General features: G+C 37.0%; 1 protein-coding gene across 2 annotated transcripts in view; it reads left to right on the top strand.

The window, feature by feature from the left end:
* UBR1 (ubiquitin protein ligase E3 component n-recognin 1) overlaps positions 1-25,623 on the top strand; it is a 135,670-nt gene that overhangs the window by 93,694 nt on the left and 16,353 nt on the right. Inside the window, exons 31-43 of one of the 2 annotated variants that reach the window (XM_040492444.1) lie at positions 1,195-1,288; positions 2,750-2,899; positions 5,523-5,620; positions 8,338-8,431; positions 9,715-9,863; positions 11,905-11,960; positions 12,967-13,063; positions 14,091-14,158; positions 15,389-15,539; positions 18,397-18,484; positions 20,011-20,144; positions 21,440-21,548; positions 23,987-24,043. In XM_040492444.1, coding sequence (XP_040348378.1) covers positions 1,195-1,288; positions 2,750-2,899; positions 5,523-5,620; positions 8,338-8,431; positions 9,715-9,863; positions 11,905-11,960; positions 12,967-13,063; positions 14,091-14,158; positions 15,389-15,539; positions 18,397-18,484; positions 20,011-20,144; positions 21,440-21,548; positions 23,987-24,043 — 1,345 coding nt within the window. Of the gene's footprint in view, positions 1-1,194; positions 1,289-2,749; positions 2,900-5,522; positions 5,621-8,337; positions 8,432-9,714; positions 9,864-11,904; positions 11,961-12,966; positions 13,064-14,090; positions 14,159-15,388; positions 15,540-18,382; positions 18,485-20,010; positions 20,145-21,439; positions 21,549-23,986; positions 24,044-25,623 lie in introns of those variants that run through there. The other variant, XR_005795793.1, reaches the window with a different exon arrangement.

Genomic DNA, 25,623 nt, shown 5'->3' with positions numbered 1-25,623 from the left:
CATTGCTCAGCCTCTGTCTCTATCTGCCTATCTACCCCCATTTTTCTATGCTGAACCTTTTGAAAGTAGGATGCAGGCATATACATTTCATCCCTAAATATTTACACATGCATGTTCTAAAACTAAGGATAGTCTATTATATGTCTATCATACCATTATAACATTCAAGAAAATGAATAATAATTCAGGAATATTACCTAATATAGAATCCACATTTGGATGTTCCCAAACTGTCCTCAACTAGACGTTTTTAGCTAGACTTTTTTTTTTTCTCATTTAGGGTCTAGACATATTTCGTGCCTTGCTTTTATTATGTCCTTTTAAATCTATATTAATCTAGAATAGTCACTTGTTGTTTTTTTTCCATGGTAATAACTTCTTAGAAGAATGTAGACCAGTTGTTTTGTACATGTCTTACATTGTGGATCTGTCTATTGCCTCAAAATTAGGTTCATGTTAAGTATTTTCTTGGCAGGAATACTAAATAAATAATGTATTTTTTTTTATGTCACATCAGAGCTACTGCTTTATAAAATACCCTTGGGATAATAATAATGATGATGATAAAAAAGGCTAACATTAACTGAATACTTACTGTATGCCAGGCACTGATTAAGTGCTTTATGTGTATTTACTCGCTTAATCCGCACAGCAACCCAATGAGTTTGGTACCTATATTGGCTCCATTTACAGATGAAGGAACTGAGGCACGGAGAAGTTAAATAACTTACCCAAGGCCACAAGTTATATGTAATGAAACCAGATTTTTAACCACTACGTCTTTGCTTTTATCCATATTATAATGCCCTAAGTATACCTTAGAAAGTAATTCAAATTACTCTTAAAATTAGAAGAGCAAATTGTGCTTCAATCATAGAAAAATCACTTCAACAACCAAGATAAGGCAACTTAAACCTAATGTTCAGAATAAAAAATACAAATCAAAAATAGAAGTTGTCATTAATTCACACTAATTTTAAATCCTACCTGGAAGTCTAGCTTTATATTTTTCTCCTTTTGCTTACTACTAAGAATATATATCCTGTTACCATGATACTGTGACACTTTACTTGGACATTCCTAAGAAGGTTCATGATTAGAATTTTAGACCTTGATAATCTCTTTTTTTTCCCCCATTTTATAACCATGGGGGGAGATGAATACCTGCCTCCTATTTTTGTCTTCCTGTACCAGAAACCCTGGACCCGCTCTTCATGGATCCAGACTTGGCATATGGAACTTACACAGGAAGCTGTGGTCATGTGATGCATGCGGTGTGCTGGCAGAAGTAAGTTGTCCTTCTGACATGTTCTTGAAAGAAACTAGGAATACTGAAGTGCATTAAAGGCCACAAAAAGGCATGTTTTCTCATGTCTTCTTTCCTTCCTTATCTGAATAATTGAAGCAGTTTTAATTACTAATTTTGTTTGCATGATATTCATTATCTTATCACCTTCAGAAATGGATGTAATAGGGGCGCCTGGGTGGCTTAGTCGGTTAAGCGGCCGACTTCAGCTCAGGTCATAATCTCAACATTTGTGAGTTCGAGCCCCGTGTCAGGCTCTGTGCTGACAGCTCAGAGCCTGGAGCCTGCTTCGGATTCTGTGTTTCCTCCTCTCTCTCTGCCCCTCCCATGCTCATGCTCTGTCTCTCTGTCTCTTAATAATAAATAAACGTTAAAAAAAAAAAAAAGAAATGGATGTAATAAACTATCAACTTAAAATTTTCACTACTCCTTTGTACTTCCTTTCCACGAGCTAGTTGGTTGCTCTTGATCAGTATTTGTGTAAAAGAAAGCTATAATCTTTCTTAAAAAATCTCATTTCCGGGGCGCCTGGGTGGCGCAGTCGGTTAAGCGTCCGACTTCAGCCAGGTCACGATCTCGCGGTCCGGGAGTTCGAGCCCCGCGTCAGGCTCTGGGCTGATGGCTCAGAGCCTGGAGCCTGTTTCCGATGCTGTGTCTCCCTCTCTCTCTGCCCCTCCCCCGTTCATGCTCTGTCTCTCTCTGTCCCAAAAATAAATAAACGTTGAAAAAAAAATTTTTTTTTTAAAAATCTCATTTCCCATGGGGTGCCTGGGTGGCTCAGTCAGTTAAGTGTCTGACGTAGCTCAGGTCATGATCTCACGGTTCGTGGGTTCGAGCCCTGCATCTGGCCCTGTGCTGACAGCTCAGAGCCTGGAGCCTGCTTCAGATTCTGTGTCTCCCTCTCTCTCCCTCTCCCCCACTCATGCTCTGTCTCTCTCAGGAATAAATAAACATTAAAAAAAAAAATCTCATTTCCCTGATAATGTAGAGTGAAAAGTACCTTTGAGATAGAATAAGACAGGAAATTCTAGTTCCACCTTTGGAAGAGAAAAATTCAGAAATATAATTCCTGGGAAATCTTTTGTATAGGATTCATTCTTTTGGCATTGGGTTAGAGTACATAATCTTCCTGAATAGCCTTTACAACATCAGCTGGCCATTGGAAACTGAAGGAAGTAGTGTCTGCATTTTATCTCCATGCTGCTGAGTTAGGAGCCAAGTTATGATTCAGTAAAATTATTTTAAGTTTGTTTCTGCCCTGATGTGTCTTGTTTGCCCCCAAAAGAATGGGCATCCTATTTCTTGTATAATTGCAACTTTGGTATTTGGGCATGTAGATTCTAAAGACATTTATTAAAGCAAAAATTCCAGACTTTTGTCACTTGGATTAGAGTGAAGATACATGTATCATTCTGAAGGGACCCATGTCTTAAAATTTTGCAGGTATTTTGAAGCTGTACAACTGAGCTCTCAGCAGCGCATTCATGTTGACCTTTTCGACTTAGAGAGTGGAGAATATCTTTGCCCACTTTGCAAGTCTCTGTGCAATACTGTGATCCCCATTATTCCTTTGCAACCTCAAAGGATAAACAGGTATGTTTTAATTCATGTTTGGGTTGAATTTTTAAAAGCTATATTTAATCCTTTCGTTTGTGCCTGTTTTGATTAGATCGCTAGTTTTTTTGTTGTTTGAAGTAATTAATACTTTTTCTTTCCATAAGCTGTATTCTGTCTTTAAAATATGATGAAAAGCTCCAATTTTTGGTTTCTAAAATAACTGGAATGTTCATTAACTCAAATCTGTATGTTGTGTGTGTATCTTCTAACAGCCATGAAAACAGTAGAACATGAATCTCTACCTTAGCATTCACAAAAAGGGAAAAGATGCTGAGAAGATTTATCCTTTCAAATAGTACTTTTTGCACCATTAGAGTTAATGTTTGAAATTTGGTTTCTCTAAATGTCTTTGTATTATTATTTCTAATTCTGTTTTTTTTTTCCCTGAAGAGCCAATCGCCATAGTTGTAAAGATGTGGACAAAATGTTAACAATAAAAGTAAAGAAAAACAGTAGATTAATCATATATCTTTGAATAATTTCTAAATTTTTAGACCAAGTTTTTAAACTTTTCTATTCTGACCATCTGTGAATGGAACTCAGTAGCAAATTTATTCATTTTTTATGATAGCTATAGCATATAATTGTATATTTCTGTGTTGTCACTGTTGTACCTAATAACCGTATTCTTCATTGTTGTTCATTTTCTTAAAACTCAGTGAATTTGTAATGATTGACCTAAGTTTTGCTATAGAAAATAATTTCGTTGATAAAAACACTTAACATGTTTCCACAACAAAAGTGTTCAAAGGTGATAGGCTTGGCAATCAGGGTCAATAAGTTAGTTGCTCTATCTCTACTGTTCCTTGTCATTAGAAAACCTGATCTGGGGGTACCTGGCTGGCTCAGTAGGTTGAGCATCCAACTTTTGATTTTGGCTCAGGTCATGATCTCACAATTCGTGGGATCGAACCCCACGTCTGGGTAGACACTGGCAGCACAGAGCCTGCTTAGGATTCTCTCTCCCTTTCTCTCTGCCCCTCCCCCCACTCACGCTCTGTCTCACTCTGTCTCTCAAGAATAAAATAATAAAAAATTTTAAAACAGAATGAACACCCTTGAAATAGGAATACCATCAGCATGTTTGAGGCACAGCAGAAAGGCAGCATGCTTGGAATGGAGCAAAGAACAAGATCATAAAAGGGCTTATAAGATTGGAAATTAGAATTTTATTTTTAGTATTAAAAACATGAAATATTTTATGCGTGTGATGGGAAACCATTGGAAAACTTTGAACAGGGGAGTGATATGATCAGATCTACATTTTAGAAGATCCCCCTGGCTGTTCTGCATTGAATATAGATGATAATGAAGCACTGTTGTGGAAACAGGAAGAACAGTTAATGTATTGAAATAGTTCCAGTGAGGGATGAAGTAACTTTGATTAGGGTAGTAACAATGGAAGTAGAAAAAAGTGCTCAGCTTGGGATATATTTAGAAGGTAAAACCAGCAAGACTAGCTGCTGGCTTCGAATGTGGATTGTGAGAGAATCTGAGAAATCAGTGATGACACCCGGTTTTTTATTTGAGTGACTAGAATGGTGATTCCATTTATTGATATTTGTTACTTCTAGGTGATGGGCCTATGAATGGTATCTTACTCCTTGTACTTTTAAAATTCCCCTCCTACCCAAAACTACATTTTTACTTTATTTATTTATTTTATTGAAATATAGTTGACAATGTTACCATAGTTTCAGGTGTCCAGTATAGTGATTCAGTAACTCTGTACTGTGCTGTGCTCACCACAGGTGTAGCTCCCATCAGTCACATACAACATTATTACAGTACCATTGTCTATATTCCCTATGCTGTACCTCCATGCCCATAACTTATTCATTCCATAACTAAAAACCTGTATCTCCCTCTCTCCTTCACCCCCTTTTGCCCATTCCCACACCCCACCCCCCTTTCTGGCAACCATCAATTTGTTCTTTGTATTTATGGGTCTCTTTCTGTGTTGTGTGTTCATTTATTTGGTTTTTTAGATTCCATATACAAGTGAAATCACATGGTATTTGTCTTTCTCTGACTTCTTCACTTAGCATAATACCCTCTAGTCCCATCTATATTGTCACAAATGGCAAGATCTCATCCTTTTTTATGGCTGAGTACTATCCCATTGTGTGGGATACTACATCTTTATCCATTCATCTATCAGTGGGCACTTAGGTTGCTTCCATATTGCGGCTGTTGCAAATGATGCTGAAACTACATTTTTAGACGTATGTGCTTCTATGACCTACGTAGTTAATCTGAAGGAGCTTGATGGGGGCGCCTGGGTGGCTCAGTCAGTTGGGCGTCCGACTTCGGCTCAGGTCATGATCTCACGGCCCGTGAGTTCAAGCCCCGCATCGGGCTCTGTGCTGACAGCTCAGAGCCTGGAGCCTGCCTTGGATTCTGTGTCTCCCTCTCTCTCTGACCCTCCCCTCTTCATGCTCCATCTCTCTCTGTCTCAAAAATAAACATCAAAAAAAAAAAAAATGAAGGAGCTTGATGTTTTCATACAGCCAATTATCCATAGAAAGACTCTACAAGTTCAGCTTTTCAGTTTGACTTTGTGCCAATGGCTTAATAATTTTTAAATATCATTTTTCAGTGAGAATGCAGAGGCTCTTGCTCAACTTTTGACGCTGGCACAATGGATACAGACTGTTCTGGCCAGAATATCAGGTTATAATATGAAACACGCTAAAGGTTTGCTCAAAATTATTTTATATTTTGCTGTTTGAGATTTAAGTGTCAGAGTCTTTAATATTTTTCTGAAGTACTTACTGCTCTAAAATATGGTTTGCAGATATAGATTTGTCGACTATCAGGAACTAAAGGTTTCAAAGCCAAAATTAAGTTTGACTTAAATCACTTAAATAGTTTTCATACTGGCAAGCAATATAGGCAGTGATTAATCTGGAGTCACACTGCTTGGAGTTAAATCTTAGATCCATTGCTTACTGTCTCTGTGATCTTGGACAAGTTTTTTAACCTGTTTGTGCCTCAGCTTTCTTATTTGCAGGGTGAGAATAATAATAGCACCTATCTCACTGACTTAAGAATTGAGGTATCTTGTGTAAAGTAGAACAATGCATGGTACATAGTAAATACTGTATGAGCATTAGCCATTACTATCACTAATTTTGTTAATATGTTGTCATTAATCTTAATAATAAAAAAACAACATTTTTAAACTGTTACCTCATTTATATATTCTTTACAATTGAGGGATAAGACTAAAAAGTCTAAAGACTCTGAGAAGTAAACAATGGTAGGCAAATGAAGGAGGGAAGTCAAAATTTGAAGAATGGTAGAGGCAATGAGTTTCCTGGGTTTTTTTCCTCCTTTATTACCCAGCTTTGAACTCAGCATAGCCTGAGTCACAGAGCTTTGCAATGGACATGAATAGCAAAAAGTTCAAGAGAGATGCCCTCTTTCTGGCCAGAGGACCAGGAAAAAAAGTCCCTCAGAACTGGAAAGTGTAAAGGGAATTCCTGTTTTGTTTTGGTTTTTTTTGTTTGTTTGTTTTTTCCTCTTCTGACCCTCTCCTGATGCCAGCCCCAGTCAGGGAGCTGGAGCTGCAATGCCGTGGCAGCCACATAGATATGTAAAATCCCAAGAGAAAACCAGTCTCTCTGGCTGGAGGAACTGGAAAAAAAAGGGACCTCTGTGTTCCATAGAATGCAGGGTGAATCCTCATTATTTTTTTTCTGTCTTTGCCTCACAGTTGTATCCCAAGGGTAGCCCCAGTCACCTGAATCTACTTGACAACAGAAGGGACTAAAACTGAGAGAAACATGTCATTATGGCCAGAGGAACTAGGGAAAAGGGTCCCTTGGAGCTAGAGAAATGGGGGAAATCCCAGAGAGAAGAGAGCATAGAAGGGGAATCTCCTATTTTTGAGAACAGCGCAGATCCTAGGCTTGCCTCCAAGCTGCACATGTGCAGAACAGGCCCAGAGAAACAGCAACAGGTTTGAGAATGAAACTGCATTAAAACCATCACTTAAGTCCCAGACTAACACCTGAGTAGTACATGTATAGGCAGACCCAAACAGTCTAGCAAAGGCTCGGAGACTAACATTGGAACCACCATACACAGACAGTGGGACAGAAATTGTTGAAACTAATTGTATTGATTGCCTACTGAAACAAAAAGAAAGGTACATTTTTTCCACAGAATTTTAAGAAGAACCAAAACCTCACAATGTAATATTCAAAATATCTAAGGTACAATCCAAAATTACTCAACATACAGAGAACCAGGAGAATCTGACCAATCTCAAGGGAAAAAAAAAAACAAAACAAAAAACAATAAGATGCCAATCTTGAGATGTTTTAACATTGAACTTTTTAGACAAAAAATTTAAAGCATCAATAATTAAACATAAGGTAAAGGTGAACACTTTTGAAATGAATGGAAAAAATACGAGTTCTCAGCAGAAAAAAAGTAGAAACTATTAAAAATAAAGAACCAAATGGAGATGATAGAATTGAAAAAATACTATATGAAATAAAAATTAACTGGATGGGCTCACTAGTGGAATGGAGATGGGAAGGATAAGAGTTAGTGGACTTGAAATCTGATCAGTAGAAATTACCCAGTCTGAAGAATAGACAGAAAGTGCTGAAGAAAAAAGAAAAATAGCTTTAGAGACACATGGACCCAATTTTTAAATCCAATATTTATGTCATACAAGTCCTGAAAAGAAAAAAAGATGGTCCAAAAAATAGTTGAAGAACTGATGACTGAAAACCTCCAAAATTTGGTGAAACACATAAATTTACAGATTTAAGAAGTTCAGTGAAACTCAAAGGTAAACTAAAAGAAAAATCACACCCATATAGATAATACCTAAACTGCTGAAAACCAAAGATGAAGGAAAAAAGTCTGAAGAGCAAGCAGGAAAAGACAACTCATTTCACATAGGGGAACAACAATTCTAATTTGATAAGGAAATGGAAAATGGAGCCACAAAGACGTTGGTATTCACTCAAGGTCTTAGTAATAGGAGCAGAGTTAGGATGCCAACCCAGGCAGCTTGGCTGCAGATCCTTGGCTCTTACTCACTATTGTATGCTGCCTTACTAATAGAATACTATGCATCCATTAAAAATGGAAATATAGAGGGACAGTTACTGATGTGGAAAGACATTTATGATCTGTTGGTGACAAACAAGATACAGAGTACTACTATAGATTTTGTCTTTTTAAAAAGAATCTGTATTGGCAACATTTATATGGAGAATAGAAGAATATCACCCAAATGTTATTTGAGTAGAGAAATTTTGAGCGATAGTTTATTGTCTATTAACATTTTCTAAGTTTTCTAAAATGCTCATATATAATTTTAAACAGCTAGAAAAGTGTGTGTCACACTAAACCCTTGTGATTTTTCATTCTTTTTCCTTTTCATTTATAAGGAGAAAACCCACCAATTCCAGTCTTAGTTGATCAAGGAATGGGTGATTCCACTTTTGAGTTCCATTCCATCCTGAGTTTTGGAATTCAGCCTTCGTAAGTATCCAAGTAGTTAAGAGTAGTTTGTAAATGGCTGTGAAAATAAGGGTGAAGAACAATCCTTCTTCCTTCCTGCCTTATTTGCAAAATTGTTTCTTTATCCCGTTTTTATCTTGTTTCTCCCTGGAGTTTTATTTGTATAATAAAATTAAGTGGTTTGAGGTATTAGAATAATATGTATTAGAGTGAATCCTGCCTGTAATTAACCATTTTTGACCAACAAAAATGCCATTTCTATATAGTCCAACCTACAATAAGAGCAGAATTTAAGAGATTTCAATTAAAGTCCTATCTGACTCTGATTTCTGTAAAGTCTCAGGTCAACCCTCACCCCCATTCATTTTCTTGTTTGTAAAATTGAAACAGTAGCTTCTTATCTTACATCATAAGGTTATTGGAAAAATACTTATGTGAAAACACTTTGAAAAATATAATGTATCCAAGTCAGGTATTATTATTATTATCATTATTATTTAATAAATATTTTCTGATGTATACTTTTTTAGTTGTGATTCTTGTTTATATTTTGAATCCTGTTGCTGTTGAAAATACTTGTTACAGGGCGCTAGGATGGCTCAGTTGGTTAGCGTCCGGCTCTTGATTTCATCTCAGGTCATGATCTCATGGTTCATGAGATCTTGCTAACAGTGCAGAGCCCGCTTGGGATTCTCTCTCTCCCTTTCTGTCTGCCCCTCCCCCACTCACACTCACGCGCTCTCACATGCTCACGTGTGCGCGCGCGCTCTCTCTCTCTCTCTCTCTCCCTCTCTCTCAAAATAAATAAACTTAAAAAAACAAAATACTTGTTACAAAAGGAAGTTCAGGAAATCAGAACTTATCACTCCCAAGTACATGGTGTATTCATTCTCTCTCTGTCTCACACACACCCTGTTAATACTGAAGTTCCTCTTAGTCCCTTTCCACACATTAAAACTTGTTAGGTCAGATCTGTTTGCTTTGAATTTTATTCCTTCTCTCCAGTCTGTCCTTAATTTGGACCTGGATCCTTTCTGTGATCCTGTACTACATCTTTTATATGAAGTAAAGTTATATGAGCCATTATCATTTTGTAAGAGATATTTTTCTACCTATAAGAGCTACAGTCCCATTTTTTCTTCAGAGGCTCTAATCTCCAATTTGACAAAGAGCATTTTACTTTGTCAAAAGAGTTAAATTGTTGTTTCAGTACCTAAATTGTTAAATTTTTGTTTCTGTACCTTACTCTGTAGGTAACCCCTTTTATTAAATCACTATATAAAATTTTCTTGTTTTACTTTTAGGATAAAATATTCTAATAGCATCAAGGAAATGGTCATTCTCTTTGCTACAACAATTTACAGAATTGGACTAAAAGTACCTCCTGATGAAACGGATCCTCGAGTCCCCATGATGACCTGGAGCACATGTGCTTTCACTGTCCAGGCAATTGGTAATGCCTATGAGAGACTGCTTCGGAGGGTTCATAGAAAAAGAATTAACATTGATTGACCAAAAATGTTTCCTTTTCCCTGATGTCTTAAAATAGTTTGAATTTTTTGAGGACTATTGGTATCTCAGTAGATTAGTGTAGCCTGATGCCATTTAGTCTGAGAATTTTTGTATTGATCCCTTTTTAACTACAGTATTGGTCATATGCAACATAAGCTCAAAATATTTGAAACGTATAGCATGAAGCAAGCTATATTCAAAAGCTGGCAGATTTATAACACTAGGAAAATCAAGGGAAAAAAAGGCAAAGGAACAAGAATCAAGCCAGAAATGGTCAGTAATTTTTGTTTCTTTTACACCTTGAGAGAAAAAAGAAAGGGAAACCAAAGTCACCTAAAACATTATCAGAAAAGGGAAAAGAAGACTGAGGTAGTTGTGAGAGACAGACTAGCAGGCAGGAACTCACCAGGTCATAATGGAAGCCCACCGTCAAATTCTCTGCCAAAATTTAAACTTCTTATAGAAGAATGCAGCAATCAAATCAAAATGTTGTACACCTTAAATTTACACAGTGTAAATTGGGATGGGGGGAAGAAGAGTGTAGTAGTGAAGGATTTCTTAGTTTTTGAAATCAGCATATTTGCTTATTACAGTCATGAGATAGAATACTATCTAAAAAAGAGTAAGAACTGTAATTCTTTTATGTCCTCTTTATCCAAGATGGTTTCAGTCTCCCTTTCCAATATACATTTTTGGTAGTTGCTTCCAATGGAGTATACCATCTTTTCTTCATTTACATATATTTTTGTAACAAGACACCATTTCATGATTTGAATTAAGTAGCGCGAAGCCACAAAACCTTCCTGCACACGAGCTTCAGCCTCCTGAACAGATTTTAGGAGTCACATCCAAACCTGTCAGACTTAAATCATGGATAAAAGATTACAAACAGGTTTATTTTTCCTGTGGTTGAATAAAATGAGAAATAGGAAGAATGAGATTTAAACAGAATAGAATCTGAACAAATCGGTAAGAAATGTAAAGCATTCTTTTGGAGTCATGATCTACTACTAAGTCTCTTGACAGTTTCAGTGAAGATATTTTACACTTTACTATCCTTGGCAAGACAAACATTAGGAATCGGGAGTTTAGATAGTTAACATAAAAAAAGGTCACAGTTTTTGTCAGAAAAGTGATAAGAAGTTCACTGGAGGACTTCCAGTGGTCCAGTGGTTCCTATGTGGTTCTGTAACCTAGGAATTGGGTTTTATTTTATTAATACAGTATTATACTGTTTTCACTTCAGTGCTTTTTCCATCCCAGGACATAGTGCTGTACTTTATTCCTAGTGCATAAGCATCTGACTTACTTCATTCCCTATGGGTGTGGCAAGACATACACAGGACATGTTGGCATAGTTAGGAACTACAGTTGAAGAATCAATATACAGGGTCTTTTATTACTGTCCATTCAAAGATGGAAAAAGAAAATAGGAAGTAAACCTTCCTAACTCATAGGTGTATCTGCTGCCAAAGATCAATGAAAGTAAGAGTAATTTAGCAATAAATGCCCTAGCCAACAAGGCAAAATGTATCTGAATCCGTGGGGTTTTTTGAATTTTCAATTTTTTTTTCCTGTAATGTAATTATTTTTTAAAAGTATGCATAAGAGCAATAGTTACCTGCATTGCCTTATGTATTTTAAAACAAAATACGTTGTGACTGTACATAAAATTACTTGCTGAAAATTTTTTTGCGTAGAAGAGAGGTTAAAAGGACAAAAAATAAACCAGGCTGCTTTGTTTTTTCCAGGTACTCTCTGTAGAGAGCTGCAGGGACTTTATTATGTGTAGCGACAGTTTGCTTCTATAATATCTTCTCACTCAAAAATTTGGAAATTTTGGTGTAGACTTAAACATGAAACTTTGAAGGGGAAAAGTGCAAATCATCTGGTCAAAAATATAATTAAAGAACATCTGATAGAAACCAAGTAATTGTAGCAATATTCAGGATTTATTATTTTTGTTTTTCTTACTCTTTGAGAAAACCTCTTGGGAGATGAAGGAAAACCTCTGTTTGGAGCACTTCAAAATAGACAGGTATGTATATTCCAGCAAGGTATGTGTAACTCATAGTAGGCTTTTTTGGTATAATCTACAGTTAATTTATTAGTTTTTAAAATCATTTTTTTAATTCACTCCTTTTTCTGTAAAAATTAGCGGAATTCTATTTTTTTTTTTCTTTTTTACAAAGCTACCTCAGTCTCACAGGAGACAAAATGTCCAGCATTGTGCACTTTAGAGAGCTTACTCAATCTCGGTGGTTAAATGTAATTCATAGATTTCAGATGATACTTTGTCCCTTTTTTCTCCCCTTCTCTGCTTATTGCCAAGTCAGAAATTCAGTGTCCCCTACATTTTCCTTCTTCGCTAATTTTGTGCCATCATGTAACATTAAGTACTAATGCTGGCTTAACTCTACATAAATCATCATAGTGAATTCAAGAATAAAACTAAGCCATGGCTCCTTGATGGGCAGATCTTAACACTACAGGACTATACCCATCTCCAGGCCTAAGCTCAAGAAATAGCCCCTTGAAAACAGGGTGGGCAACCAAGGATTCCGTAGAGCACCCCTGCTCCTAGCCATTTTCCTCTTATTTTCCCAAGGCACAGGGGACTTTTAATATACAATGTGCTTCCCTACACTTCCTGGCTGCCTGTTTGGAAGGCAGATCTATTCCCTGCATTTAGTGGGGTTTTTCTGGCCATGATTTTAGAATTTTTATAAATTTTTTTGCCCAGGCCTCAGAGTAAATTAATCCAGTAAATTTAAGAAATTGACTCTGGGGAAAATGAGTGTCTAAATGAGAATTGAAATAATTATAGCTTTAATATCTCTTGGTCATGGGAAAATCTATTAAAATTTGATAAGTTCATAAAACTTCCTGAAAGTATTAAAAATATAAATATTATGCTTTATTTGCAAGAATGTAAAGTTTATAATAAGGCTACGACTAATACTTGCAGACTGGGAATGATTTTTATAGTGAATGACTTAGGTCTGTCATCTGCCCTTTTTCTCTTCCCCTCTCTTACAATCTAGCATAATGGTCTGAAAGCATTAATGCAGTTTGCCATTGCACAGAAGATTACGTGTCCTCAGGTCCTGATACAGAAACATCTGATTCGTCTCCTATCAGGTAGACTCTTCTCTGAATATTATTATATGTCTTTTTCCTTTGCATTTCTGGCAGTGTATATCATTTGGAAACAACACACTGAACTAATATTGAACACTACTATAGCAGCTTTATAAAAGAAAAAACAAAGACATAGATGCCCGTACAATAACTGTAGTCTTATTTTAAAACTCAGGTATTTTCCAAATGTTTTCAAGTTATGTCCCTTGTTCCCACCTAGAGGCTTTATTGAATCAACATCCACAACCACTAACATATTTTTGTCCTCATCTGGTAAGAAAAGGGAGCAATGACATGGAAAGATCATTTAAAAATAGGTTTAACTTTGCTGGTTCAAGGGGATGTTCTTCATCCTCATTGTACTTACACTGCTTTGCATGCTCTCTCTGCTCCCCTCCAAATTGTTCGCATATTTAATGTGTCACAAAACACTTAGAAATGTATAGTTAGGAAAAAAGTATTAAGGAACATTGTATAAAAGTAATTTTTCTTATTCATGGAGCAAATATTTATTGAACAACCTCTATTTCATTTATGCTCTTTACCTTTTCTTCCTGGATCTTCTCTTTTAACACTTAAATTATATCCAAGGCTTTCTAGGAAGTTTTTCTCAGTGTAGTTTATTTTATTTTATTTTATTTTTTTAATTTTTTTTTTCAACGTTTATTTATTTTGGGACAGAGAGAGACAGAGCATGAACGGGCGAGGGGCAGAGAGAGAGGGAGACACAGAATCGGAAACAGGCTCCAGGCTCTGAGCCATCAGTCCAGAGCCTGACGCGGGGCTCGAACTCACGGACCGCGAGATCGTGACCTGACTGAAGTCGGACGCTTAACCGACTGCGCCACCCAGGCGCCCCAGTGTAGTTTATTTTTAATTATGGTCCCCATTCATAAAAGTGTGATATGCCATTTTACCAGTTTCTGTATTTTATATCCCTGTTGTATGTTTGTTTTAGGTGTTTTGCATTATATTTATAACCACATTGCTATCTTAATGAATTGCACTGTTGTTTGGTATTTTTTAGTTGTTCTTCCTAACCTAAAATCAGAAGATACACCTTGCCTTCTTTCTATAGACCTATTTCATGTTTTGGTAAGTATTCAATAAAATTTCTTAAAGTCTCTCAAGTTTATAATTTCATTTGTTTTCCTCATTCAAGTTCATGTTCTTTATTCAAGATTATAAATTATTGGTGTTCAGATTATGAAATTTAGTCTCTTCTCCATTCTGTTTAAAATAGGGATTTGAATGAGACCATCAAAACCACTTTTTTTTTTTAATGTTTATTTATTTTTGAGAGAGAGAGAGCACGAGCAGGGGAGGGACAGAGAGAGAGACACACATAATCCACAGCAGGCTCCAGGCTCTGAACTGTCAGCACAGAGCACGATGCAGGGCTCAAACTCACAATCTGTGAGATTATGATCTGGGCCCAAGTCAAACGCTTATATTGTGCTTTCTTCCTCCCCCCTTTTCTTAACTTGTTTATATTATAAGCAGTAAATGACAGTATGAGCTGTCTTAAATTAAAATCATTGATCATTTGGTGATGGGTACCAGGCCATTGACATATCTGGGCTTCTCCCAAACACCTATGGATAGGTGGCAACTGTTTTATGAGTTTCTTGCAGAGCTTTTCCAGCCCTACTATGATTCCATTCCTTCAAAATGAGTCCCCTAGAGAGATTGTTGGTGCGGTTGGGAGTATGGAATCTATGGATACAAGATTAGTCAGTGTCCCCCATACCTCATTGTTCAGGACTATGCCCAGTGGTTGTCACTCCCATCTTTTGGAACCTTTTGGGGAAACTTTGGAAGGAATGCTGGTAAATAGGCTCTATACCCTGAGATTCTAATTTGATTGGACTAGTCTGTGTATCGGTGTTCTTTTAAGAGCTCCCCATGTTATTGTAATATTGAATCTTCTCAACCACAGGATTGAGACCACTGCCTAGAAAAAGAAGTTTCAGCAAAGGGATAACCTGTTAGGTGATGACTTTTGTTCTCCATTTATGGTACACTATATTCTAAGATATTCTATTGAATAATTAGGGAAAATGTTGTGGCTAGTTATAAAAAGAAACCCACACAGGGGCACCTGGCTGGCTCAGTCAGTAGAGCATGTAACTCTTGATCTCAGGGTCATGAGTTCAAGCCCCACATTGGGTGCAGAGATTCCTTAAAAATAAAATATATAAAAAACAAGAACAAAAAAACCCCACACACGAGCACAGAGCATCTGATGCTCTGTACTTTGAGATATGAGATTAGCTTGCACTGGTCTTTGTCGTCACTCATGTTGATATCTGTTTTCTCTTATAGGTTGGTGCTGTGTTAGCATTTCCATCCTTGTATTGGGATGACACTGTTGATCTGCAGCCTTCATCAATTAGTTCCTCGTATAACCACCTTTATCTCTTCCATTTGATCACCATGGCACACATGCTTCAGATCCTTCTTACCATAGACGCAGGTAAAGCTCACATCAGTTAACTATAAAATAAATAACATTTGCCCATGGTTTATTGGCAAAATTAATTATGCATGCAATTAGTCATATCACATATTTCAAAGTTCTATGTTATTTCTCTTGTTGAATGATCATTTATTTATTTATGGATGTTGTGTTTTTTTATTTTTTTAAATTTAAATTTTAAATTAAATTAAATTAAAATTTTAAATTTTTTAAATTCCAAATTAGTTAGCATATAGTGCAACAATGATTTCAGGAGTAGGTTCCTTAGTGCCCTTTACCCATCTAGCCCGTCCCCCCTCCAACCACCTCTCCAGTAACCCTCACTTTGTTCTCCATAATTATGAGTCTTTTCTGTTTTGTCCCCCTCCCTGTTTTTAATATCATTTTTGTTTCCCTTCCCTTATGTTCATGTGTTTTGTCTCTTAAAGTCCTCATATGAGTGAAGTCATATGATTATTGTCTTTCTCTGACTGACTAATTTCACTTAGCATAATACCCTCCAGTTCCATCCACGTAGTTGCAAATGGCAAGATTTCATACTTTTTGATTGCCAGGTAATACTCCATTGTATATATATACCACATCTTCTTATCCATTCATCCATCGATGGACATTTGGGCTCTTTCTGTACTTTGGCTATTGTTGATAGTGCTGCTCTAAACATTGGGGTGCATTTGTCCTTTTGAAATTGCACATTTGTATCCCTGGGATAAGTACCTAGTAGTGCATTTGCTGGGTCGTAGGGTAGTTCTATTTTTAATTTTTTGAGGAACCTCCATACTGTTCTCCAGAGTGGCTGCACCAGCTTGCATTCCCACCAACAATGTAAAAGAGATCCTCTTTCTCTGCATCCTCGCTAACATCTGTTGTTGCCTGATTTTCTCATATGATTTTCTTAATAATTGTTCTTTTCTCTAACTTACTTTATTGTAAGAATACAGTATATAACACACAAAATATATAACATGTAACATACATATATAATGTTATACAAAATACGTGTTGGGGCGTCTGGGTGGCTCAGTTGGTTAAGTGTTCGACTTCAGCTCAGGTCATGATCTCACGGTTAGTGAGTTTGAGCCCCGCATCGGGCTCTGTGCTGACAGCTCAGAGCCTGGAGCCTGCTTCAGATTCTGTGTCTCCCTCTCTCAAAAATGAATAAACTTAAAAAAAATTTTTTTTTTAAATGCATGTTAAGTGACTCAATATCTTATCAGTAAGGCTTTCAGTCAACAGTAGCCTGTTAGTTACTGGAGAGTCAAAATGTATAGGTAGATTTTTGGCTATGCAGGATGTGGGCACCCTTAACCCCCATGTTGTCCAAGGGTCAACTGTATATGACATTCTGGAAAAGGCAAAGCTATGGAGACAGTATATCAGTGATTACCAGAGGTTGGGGGGGGGGGAGGGCGGGGAAAGAGTGGTGAATTTGGAGAGCACAGAGGATTTTGAGGGCAGTGAAACTACTCTGTATGATACTGTAACAGTGGCTACATTTCGTTTGTGAAGACCTACAGAATGTACAATACCAGGATGAACCCTAATGTAAACTGTGGACTTTGAATGATAATGATGTGTCAGTATAGGTTCATTGATTGTAACAAATGTACCACTCTAGTGCAAGCTGTTGATAGTAGGGCAGGTATCTGGAAACTCAGTGCTTTCCTCTCAATTTTGTAATGAACCTAAAACTGCTTTAAGAAATAAAGTTTCATTTTTTAAAATCTTGTTACATGGGTGTGTGCATTTGTCAAAACTCATCAAATGGTACATTTATTGTTTGTGTATTTCACTGCATGTAAAATTCACTTCAGTTGTGCAAATATTAAACATATTTAAATTGGAAATATCAGTATGAATCCATGACATATTTTCCTTTTTTTTAAAAAAGTGTGTTTTTCCTAAAGAGATCTTAACTGAAAGGAGAAGAACTAGCAATATCCAACCAAAGTAAGAGACACAGGGTAATTTTAATTGTCTTTCAGATGAATTAATGTATATATATATTTTAAGTATTTTTAAAACAAGAGAGCACTATTCAAATAGGATGTAACCATCCATCACATTGAACTACAATGTTGGCATTTTTATACCCATTTTAATATGATAAAACTGAAGTTCAGAGAACTTAAGTGTCTTATCCAGAACTTTAACCTAAGTGAGTGAGTTAGCAAATTGGTGGAAAGGTTTAGGATGGTCCTCCTTAAGGATAGATTAATGAAGGAAATTACCTTACGATGTTCTTCTTAATGTGTTGCTTGAGAGTAAAGGCAGGACAACAACCTACTTCCTTTTCTAGAAGCTGAATTTCTACCTGTTAGCTAAGACTCCTAGGAATGCAAAGCAGATAGATGACCACTAATTTGTTTACCTGGTCATATTACAGTGAGATAAGCATTTATTAAACATCCATGTGCTTCTGCCCTATTTGTTTCTTCATCTAATATACTGATAAAGTTTACCTAAGAGGTTTTTTTTTAATGTTTATTTTTGAGAGAGAGAGAGAGCGAGTGAGTAAGTGCACGCAAGCGGAGGAGGGGCAGAGAGAGGGAGACACAGAATCTGAGGCAAGCTCCAAGCTCTGAGCTATCAGTACAGAGCCTGACACAGGGCTCAAACTCACGAACCATGAGATCATGTCCTAAGCTGAAGTTGGACCCTTAACTGACTGAGCCACCCGGGCGCCCCTTACCCAACAGTTTTAATATTTAGAATCAACTATTTAGATTGAGAAAAAGGAAAAGAGCCTCAGTTGAGTTGACATTGTTTATTATCCTGACACCATGATATTGAGGTGTAATTAATACACTGAATAGCAAACTCATAGATTTATCTTTCAGAATTTCTTTTTCAGACCTCCCCCTTGCTCAGGTTCAAGAAGAGAGTGAAGAGGCTCGTTCTGCATCTTCTTTCTTGGCAGAAGTTTCTCAATATACAAATGGGTGAGTAGCAGTTCATTAGTTCAACCTATTTCAGTATTGTTTTAATAATTCCACCACTTTGTTCATTTGTTTGGCACAATAACTTTTGAACCATTTTAATTCCAGTTTTTAAAAATCAGTTAAGAGCTTTTGGAGTTACAGCTACCCATTTGTTTGTTTCTGAGACTGAAACAAGTTTTGATACATCTTTACTCTTATAAACTGTTCTTTACTCTTATTATAAAGAACAGTTTTGATACATCTTTACTTCTGTAAAACTGTTCTGGGAACATAGGCCAAAGATAATAAAATTTTAACAAATGGCAGCATTTAGAATTTAAATAAATGTACAAAATAGAAAATAGGTCATCCATTTAAAGCAATCTATACAGTTGATACGCTTAACTAACTAGAGATTTTTTTTTTATGGCTTTTATGTAACATGTGAAATATATTGGCGATGCAAAGGCTAAAATCAAAAGTATAATAAGAGTGCCCCACTGAGCTCTACATGCTGCCAAACTCTCCCCTCTGTGCTTTCATCTTCTTCATCAATTTTTATTTAGGTTTTCTGTTTTGTTTTGTTTTTTAGTTAGGTACTGAAGAGAGAGGAAGAGGGAGGGAGGGAAAAGGAGAGAGAGAGACAGACAGACAGACAGACAGACAGTGTGTGTGTGTGTGTGTGTGTGTGTGTGTGTGTGTGTGTTACTAGACTTTATTTTTTAGAGCTGTTTTATTAGGCTTAGGCTTACAGAAAATTTAAACAGAAAGTACATAACGTTCCTGTATACTCCCTCCCCTCACCAGTTTCTCCTGTAATTAACATCCAGCCTTCAGTGTGGTAGATTTGTTAAAGATGATAAAACAGTATCAATACATTGTTGTTAACTAAAGTCCATAGTTTACATTAGGGTTCACTCTTTGTGTTGTAACATTGCAAGTATGATATAGAGTACTTTTCACTGCTCTATGAATCACCAACTTTAATACAGAAATCAAGAAAGTATTAATTTTTTTTAGCTAACTTAACTGCTTTGGTTAGTTATTGATAAATATATCTGATTCACATTTCATCATAAGGGTTAGGATAAAGAAGAAAATAGTTATTTGCTTTAAAACTTTACATGGTAGGGGCATTCACTTTCATATGCCCCCTCTCTGTAAGGAGCTTTCATACTATTCTTACTCTCATACTCTAATAAACTTTTGCCTGCCCCTCATTTAAAAATTAATTAATGATTATTAATATTATTAATAATTATTACATATTGCTAATCCTAATATAAATAATTGATTTATTTTTTAATTAAATAAAATAAAAACCTACATGGTAAAAGATACAAGATTTGTGGTTTTATTTAGGAAACTTTCAGAAGATTTAAATATAGAAGCTATTGCCAGTTAAATATTATGTTTTAAATGTTTAAAAATTAATGGATAAAAAATTATTTAAATACTTAGCTATGTTTTTAAATGAGGATGTGTTTAAAGTCTAGGGGTTTAGTCTGATCAGTATTCTGTTCTGTTCTGGAATTATTGCCTCTTAGCTGCATTGGGTGTGGTATTCCTGGCTGGTATTTGTGGGTCTCATTGAAGAATGGTATCACCCCTTACCTTCGCTGTGCTGCCTTGTTTTTCCACTATTTACTTGGAGTAACTCCACCTGATGAACTGCTGACAAGTAAGTAGGAAAGTGAAATCTCAGAATAGGATATAATAGATATTTTTTCTTACCTTCAACCTCAAAAATACAAGGTGAGGGCAAAACTACTTTTCTGTTCTCTGCCTCTTTCATCAATGTTCACTGTCAACATGTGTGCCCCTGCTGTGGTATGGGCTGAAGGTGAGACCAAAAATGAGATTAGCTTCATAATATGCAAAACCTACTCAGGACTCCTATCTATGTATAGTTGATGTACTTGAGCTTATAAAATGTCTACACACAGAATATAACTGTTAGGATATGCAAAAAATTAGGAACATTGGTTGCATTTAGGGAAGAGAACAATTTGGTTAAGTAGGAGGAAAATGATATTTTATACTCCTTATTTGACTTTTGAACATATAACTACTACAAAAGAGGTAAAATGCTGCTAGGAAAGGCCTGTTGTAACAAAGTGAGGATATGTATGTTTGAGTACCAGTCATTTCCTTTCTTCTTTACTTGCCTTAAATCTAGATCAAAGTAGACAAGGCTTTCTTGTTCTTTTGTATGGGTAAAAATCAGAACATTTGTATGATTTTGGAAGCATCACCAAAATTGTTTAGAGATTCTTGCTTTTGTCCTTTGAGATTAAGCTGAACAGGTCAGCTTTATTGGCTTTCAGCTTCTGTATCTTGAACTCAGTTCAGCAGGGTTTATTTGATCTAGTTTGTTGTGATTCTGTACACAGGCATACCTTGTCATATTGCGCATTGCCTTATTGCACTTTGCGGATACTGCATTTTTTACAAATTGAAGGTTTGTGGCAACCCTGCGTCAAGGAAGTCTGCCAGTGCCATTTTTCCCACAGCATTTGCTCACTTCATGTTTGTGTCACATTTTGATTATTCTTGCAATATTTCAAACTTTTTCATTATTATTATATTTGTTAGGGTGACCTGTGGTGATTGATTATGACTGGCTGAAAGGCCAGATGATGGTTCGCAGTTTTTAGCAATAAAATATTTTTTAATTAAGGTATGTACATTTTTGTTTTAGGCATAATTCTGTTGCACACTAAATAGACTACAAATAGTAGAAGCGTAACTTTAATAATCACTGGGAAGCCAAAAATTCACTTGACTTGCTTCATTGCAATACTCGCTTTATTGTGGTGGTCTAGAACTGAACTGGTATGCCTGTAAATCGGGTGCTACTTCCCACGTAGTTGTTTTTTTGCATTTTTAAAAAATCATGTATTAATTTATCTAGATGGTGCTGTAATACCAGGTAAGAATAATGTGCTTACTAAATGTATTGTTATTCTCTTGCAGATCCTGCAGAAGGAGAATACAGTGCACTCTGTAGCTATCTATCTTTACCCACAAATTTGTTCCTGCTTTTCCAGGAATATTGGGATACTGTAAGACCCCTCCTCCAGAGGTACTATGAGGGCAAAATGTGACTGTTGGGTTATTATACTGTTGTGTTCCTAATTCACACACTCAAGGAATTGGAGACAAGTCCAGCAGCCATGGGCAGCTGGAATTTCCGCTTGTCCCACCATAATTACCGTTCCTTGTACTACTCTTCCCTAAAGCTGCCGTTTCCTATAAATCATCAGGCAGGCTGGGCAGCAGGGGGAGGTGGTCATGTTGTCAGCAGCCACATAGTCACAACTAAATATCAAAAGAAACAAAATTGGGGCTCTGTCTAAAACAGTAGCATATCTCACATGGTAGCGCACATCTCAGGAGGGTGCCTGAGGGGGATTAAAAAAGTCATTTGGTGAATCAAAATGTATCAGTTAAATTTCCCTGAGAGAGGTGGGTCTTTTTTTGAGAAAAACTTTCTTTCTACCTCATCATTTCTGGCCCTCCTGATCACTGTCTACCCTCCTAACCTCTAGTGTCCTTCCCTATCTTTGCTTCCACAATTTCCATCTTTTTTTTTTTTTTGAGATATAATTGACATGTAGCATTGTTTTAATAATTAATTCTCACTGTTACTCTTACTTTATTTCCTCCATTACAGATTCTGACACCCAGTGTTTGGGGTGTTTGGGGAGGATGTCTTGGCCACATATCCAACAGGCATTTCTCTGACACTGGCTGGGTATCCTACAATTCACCTCAATCCTACACTGTCTACCTGGAGATAGCATCAGATCCCACAGGTTAAGGGCTCATTGCTATAGACTGGCATGCCTACATACAGACACATTTCAGACAGCTTCTACTAGCAAGTCCAAGGTTGTCACCTGTGCTCCTGACCCAATGGCTATAGAACAGAGGCTCCACTGACCCCTCCTTGGGTTCAGTTAATTTGCTAGAGCAGCTCACAGAACTCAGAGAAACATTTTACTTACTAGATCACCAGTTTACTCAGGAACAGCCAGGTGGAAGAGATGCACAGGGAAAGGGAGCCAAGATTGCATACTCCCTAAACACACCACCCTCCCCAAATCACCACGTGTTCACCAATGTGGAAGTTCTCCAAATCCTGTCCTGTTGGTGATTTTGGAGGCTATATTACATAGGCATGGTTGATTAAATCAGTGGCCATTAGTGACTGATTCAACCTCCAGTCCCTCTTTCATCCATGGTGGTTGAAGTAGCAGAGCTGAAAGTTCCAATCTTCTGTCGCATGTTTGATTCTCCCAGTACCCAGCCCCCATCCCTAGGAGGGATCCTAAAACACACCTTTGTTGCTGTCATCACTTAGGAAATTCCCTGTGCTGGGAACTGGGTTGAAGACTAAATATACATACTTACTATTATAAATCACATGATCACACGCATGATTTCCTTTATTTTTTCAATTTTCTGCCTTTACCTTTCTCCTTTTTCTTTCATTAGTGTTTCTTTCTCCGTGTCCATGTCAGGATTTGTGTGAATGTCTGCTTGTCTCCTGCCACATTTTCTGTGCTCTCATCTCTTCTGTTAGGTTCTTTTTTGTGTATCTTCATTTCTTATGAGGGGTTCTAATCTCCAGTGTGATTAAAAATGAATTAAAACAGATCTTTAAAAATCAGCATCATGCTTTGTGTTGAGTACAATCACAGTAGGTTATACTGACTTTACTTGTATGTTGTTGGAGTCAATACATTTTAAACTTACTCTTCTAGGTTAATGACAAAAATTCAAACTTTGTAACAGAATGTCCTTGCACTTTGTACCATTCCTGCAGAGCCTCCCCTTATCCTCTGCTCAGAAGTACAGGGGACTGAGACTTGCAAGCCGTATTGCCTAGTCTTTCTTGTCAGTTGGCATCTGCCTGTATTCAGCTGGGGGAGGCAGTAATAGGGTATTGGAAGCGAGGAGGAAGAGAGAAGCCTGAGTGTTCAGGCCACCTCTCTCTGCTTTGTGGGGTATGTCTGGCCAGTGACTGTAGCTCTTCTCTGGCTCTAGTTCCCATCAGCCAAGTCTCCAGTAGTTCCAGTATCCATCAGTGACCCTAGCCCCTCGTTTCTAGTAATACCACAATTTCCTTTCGTTCCTCCATCCTGGGAGAGGCGGTGGCTTCCTGTTACTGGCTAATCTTTGGGTCACCTTGTGTTTTTATCTCCTGGTTGGCTTTGCAGCCCTTCTGTCATCTTTGTTACCAATTCCTGGTATTAAATTTCCTCTTCAGAATGGTTTCTGTTTTTGTAGTAAGACCTTGATTGATAAGCCCTTAAAAAAAGAAATCAATAACAGAAAGGGGACAAAATAAATAGGCAGACACAAAAACAAAGAGAAGGAAAGCAAAGGAGCAAGATTGTAGAAGTCTAGTGGAGGGAACATGGAAAGAAAGGACAGATTTGGAGAGGGTGGCTCACTCATGAACACTTTGCTAAAGTTTTGATGACCTGTTTGCTTTTCTCTTGGCTCTCCATATAGGTGGTGTGCAGATCCTGCCTTACTAAACTGTTTGAAGCAGAAAAGCACCATAGTCAGGTTGGTTTTACTTCTTAGTCCTTTCCTACAGGTTGTGTTTCCAAAAATAATTGGTTTGCTGAATATGATTTCTAGTCTGTCTTCTTCATTCTTACTCAGTACATTGTTTCCTGCGTTTCTCTTAGGTCTTTGCCAGAATTCAGATTCTTCCTGCAATTGATTTTTTTCTTGGAGGGACTGTCCTTTCCCTCTTAAATTGTTTAACTCCACCAGCTCCTCTTTCTTAAACGTGTACATGCATATTAAAAGGCACAGGAGGAGATGGCATCTTGGAGCTGCTGGTATATTACAATCAGAGGGTAGTGACAGTATTCCTGTACAACATTTTTTTCCTTTTGAGAATAGAGTAAGATATAAATAGAACTATTCCCTTTACCCCTTCCCTTCCTATCTTTATACTTAGAGACTACCCAACAAAATTTTCTTCAGCCCTCCTGTGTTCTTTAAGTTATGGCTCAGTCATAATCCACCTCTTCCTCAAGGACCAATTCAAATCTGACCTCATCCCACAAGTCTGTCCTAATACACCCTCTCATATGTGTGTGTGCATGCGTACCTGCCAGCACCATAAAGCACTCAACAATAAGTTCAATAAGGCCAGATTGCATGCTTGTTTTCTTTGTATCCCACCAGGGCCTGCTTTATGTTATATGTGTCTAATTTTTATTCAAATTGAATTGCTTCAGTAAACAAGCAGAGTAATTGACCCCTAGCCTTAAATGCTAACATCAGTAGTACCATTTTTCCATGGCCAAAGCAAACATTGTGACACAAAGTGCATATGCCACCTTCTATTCTCGTCTTTTCTCACTCTTTCAAATTCTTTAGCCTTCACTGTAAATGTGCATATGCTGCCTACCCCTTAACCCCACTTTAGTGGTTTAGAGATTATAGAGCAGCTTTTATAACTTAGATAGAGTAGTATTCACATCACCAAGAAAAGAAAGAGTAGAGAGAAAAGTTTAAAAGATGAGTACATATTTTAGGACTGTTACTCTCACACAATTTTTCCTTTATTTCAGTTCATTATGTGCCTTTTATTTATTTTATTTAAAAAAATTTTTTTAACATTTATTCATTTTTGAGAGACAGAGACAGAGTATGAGCGGGGAATGGGCAGAGAAAGAGGGAGACACAGAATCTGAAGCAGACTCCAGGCTCTGAGCTGTCAGCACAGAGCCCGACGTGGGGCTTGAACTCACGAACTGCAAGATGATGACCTGAGCCAAAGTCCGACGCTCAACTGACTGAGCCACCCAGGCGCACCTCATGTGCCTTTTAGACACCTACTATTTCCCCAGCATGGTTCTAAAATACTTGGGGAGAATTAAAAGACCTAACACATACAGCTTTTTGGTCATGGGTAATTTATAATCAAATTATGTACATAAACTAAAAACATAAAGTGTAATAGTATATGGAATGTACTGTTAATGCTATAGAAATTTAAACAGTAGAAGATTTTTAATGATGCCAGGTTACTCTTTTTTTTTTTTTTTTTAATTTTTTTTTTTTTCAACGTTTATTTATTTTTGGGATAGAGAGAGACAGAGCATGAACGGGGGAGGGGCAGAGAGAGA

This window comes from Herpailurus yagouaroundi, unplaced genomic scaffold, assembly GCF_014898765.1.
Source record: "Herpailurus yagouaroundi ecotype Mexico unplaced genomic scaffold, PumYag 184, whole genome shotgun sequence".
Classification (NCBI taxonomy): domain Eukaryota; kingdom Metazoa; phylum Chordata; class Mammalia; order Carnivora; family Felidae; genus Herpailurus; species Herpailurus yagouaroundi.
The sequence above is the reverse complement of the archived record's forward strand: the minus strand, read 5'-3'. Positions and strand labels throughout refer to the sequence as shown.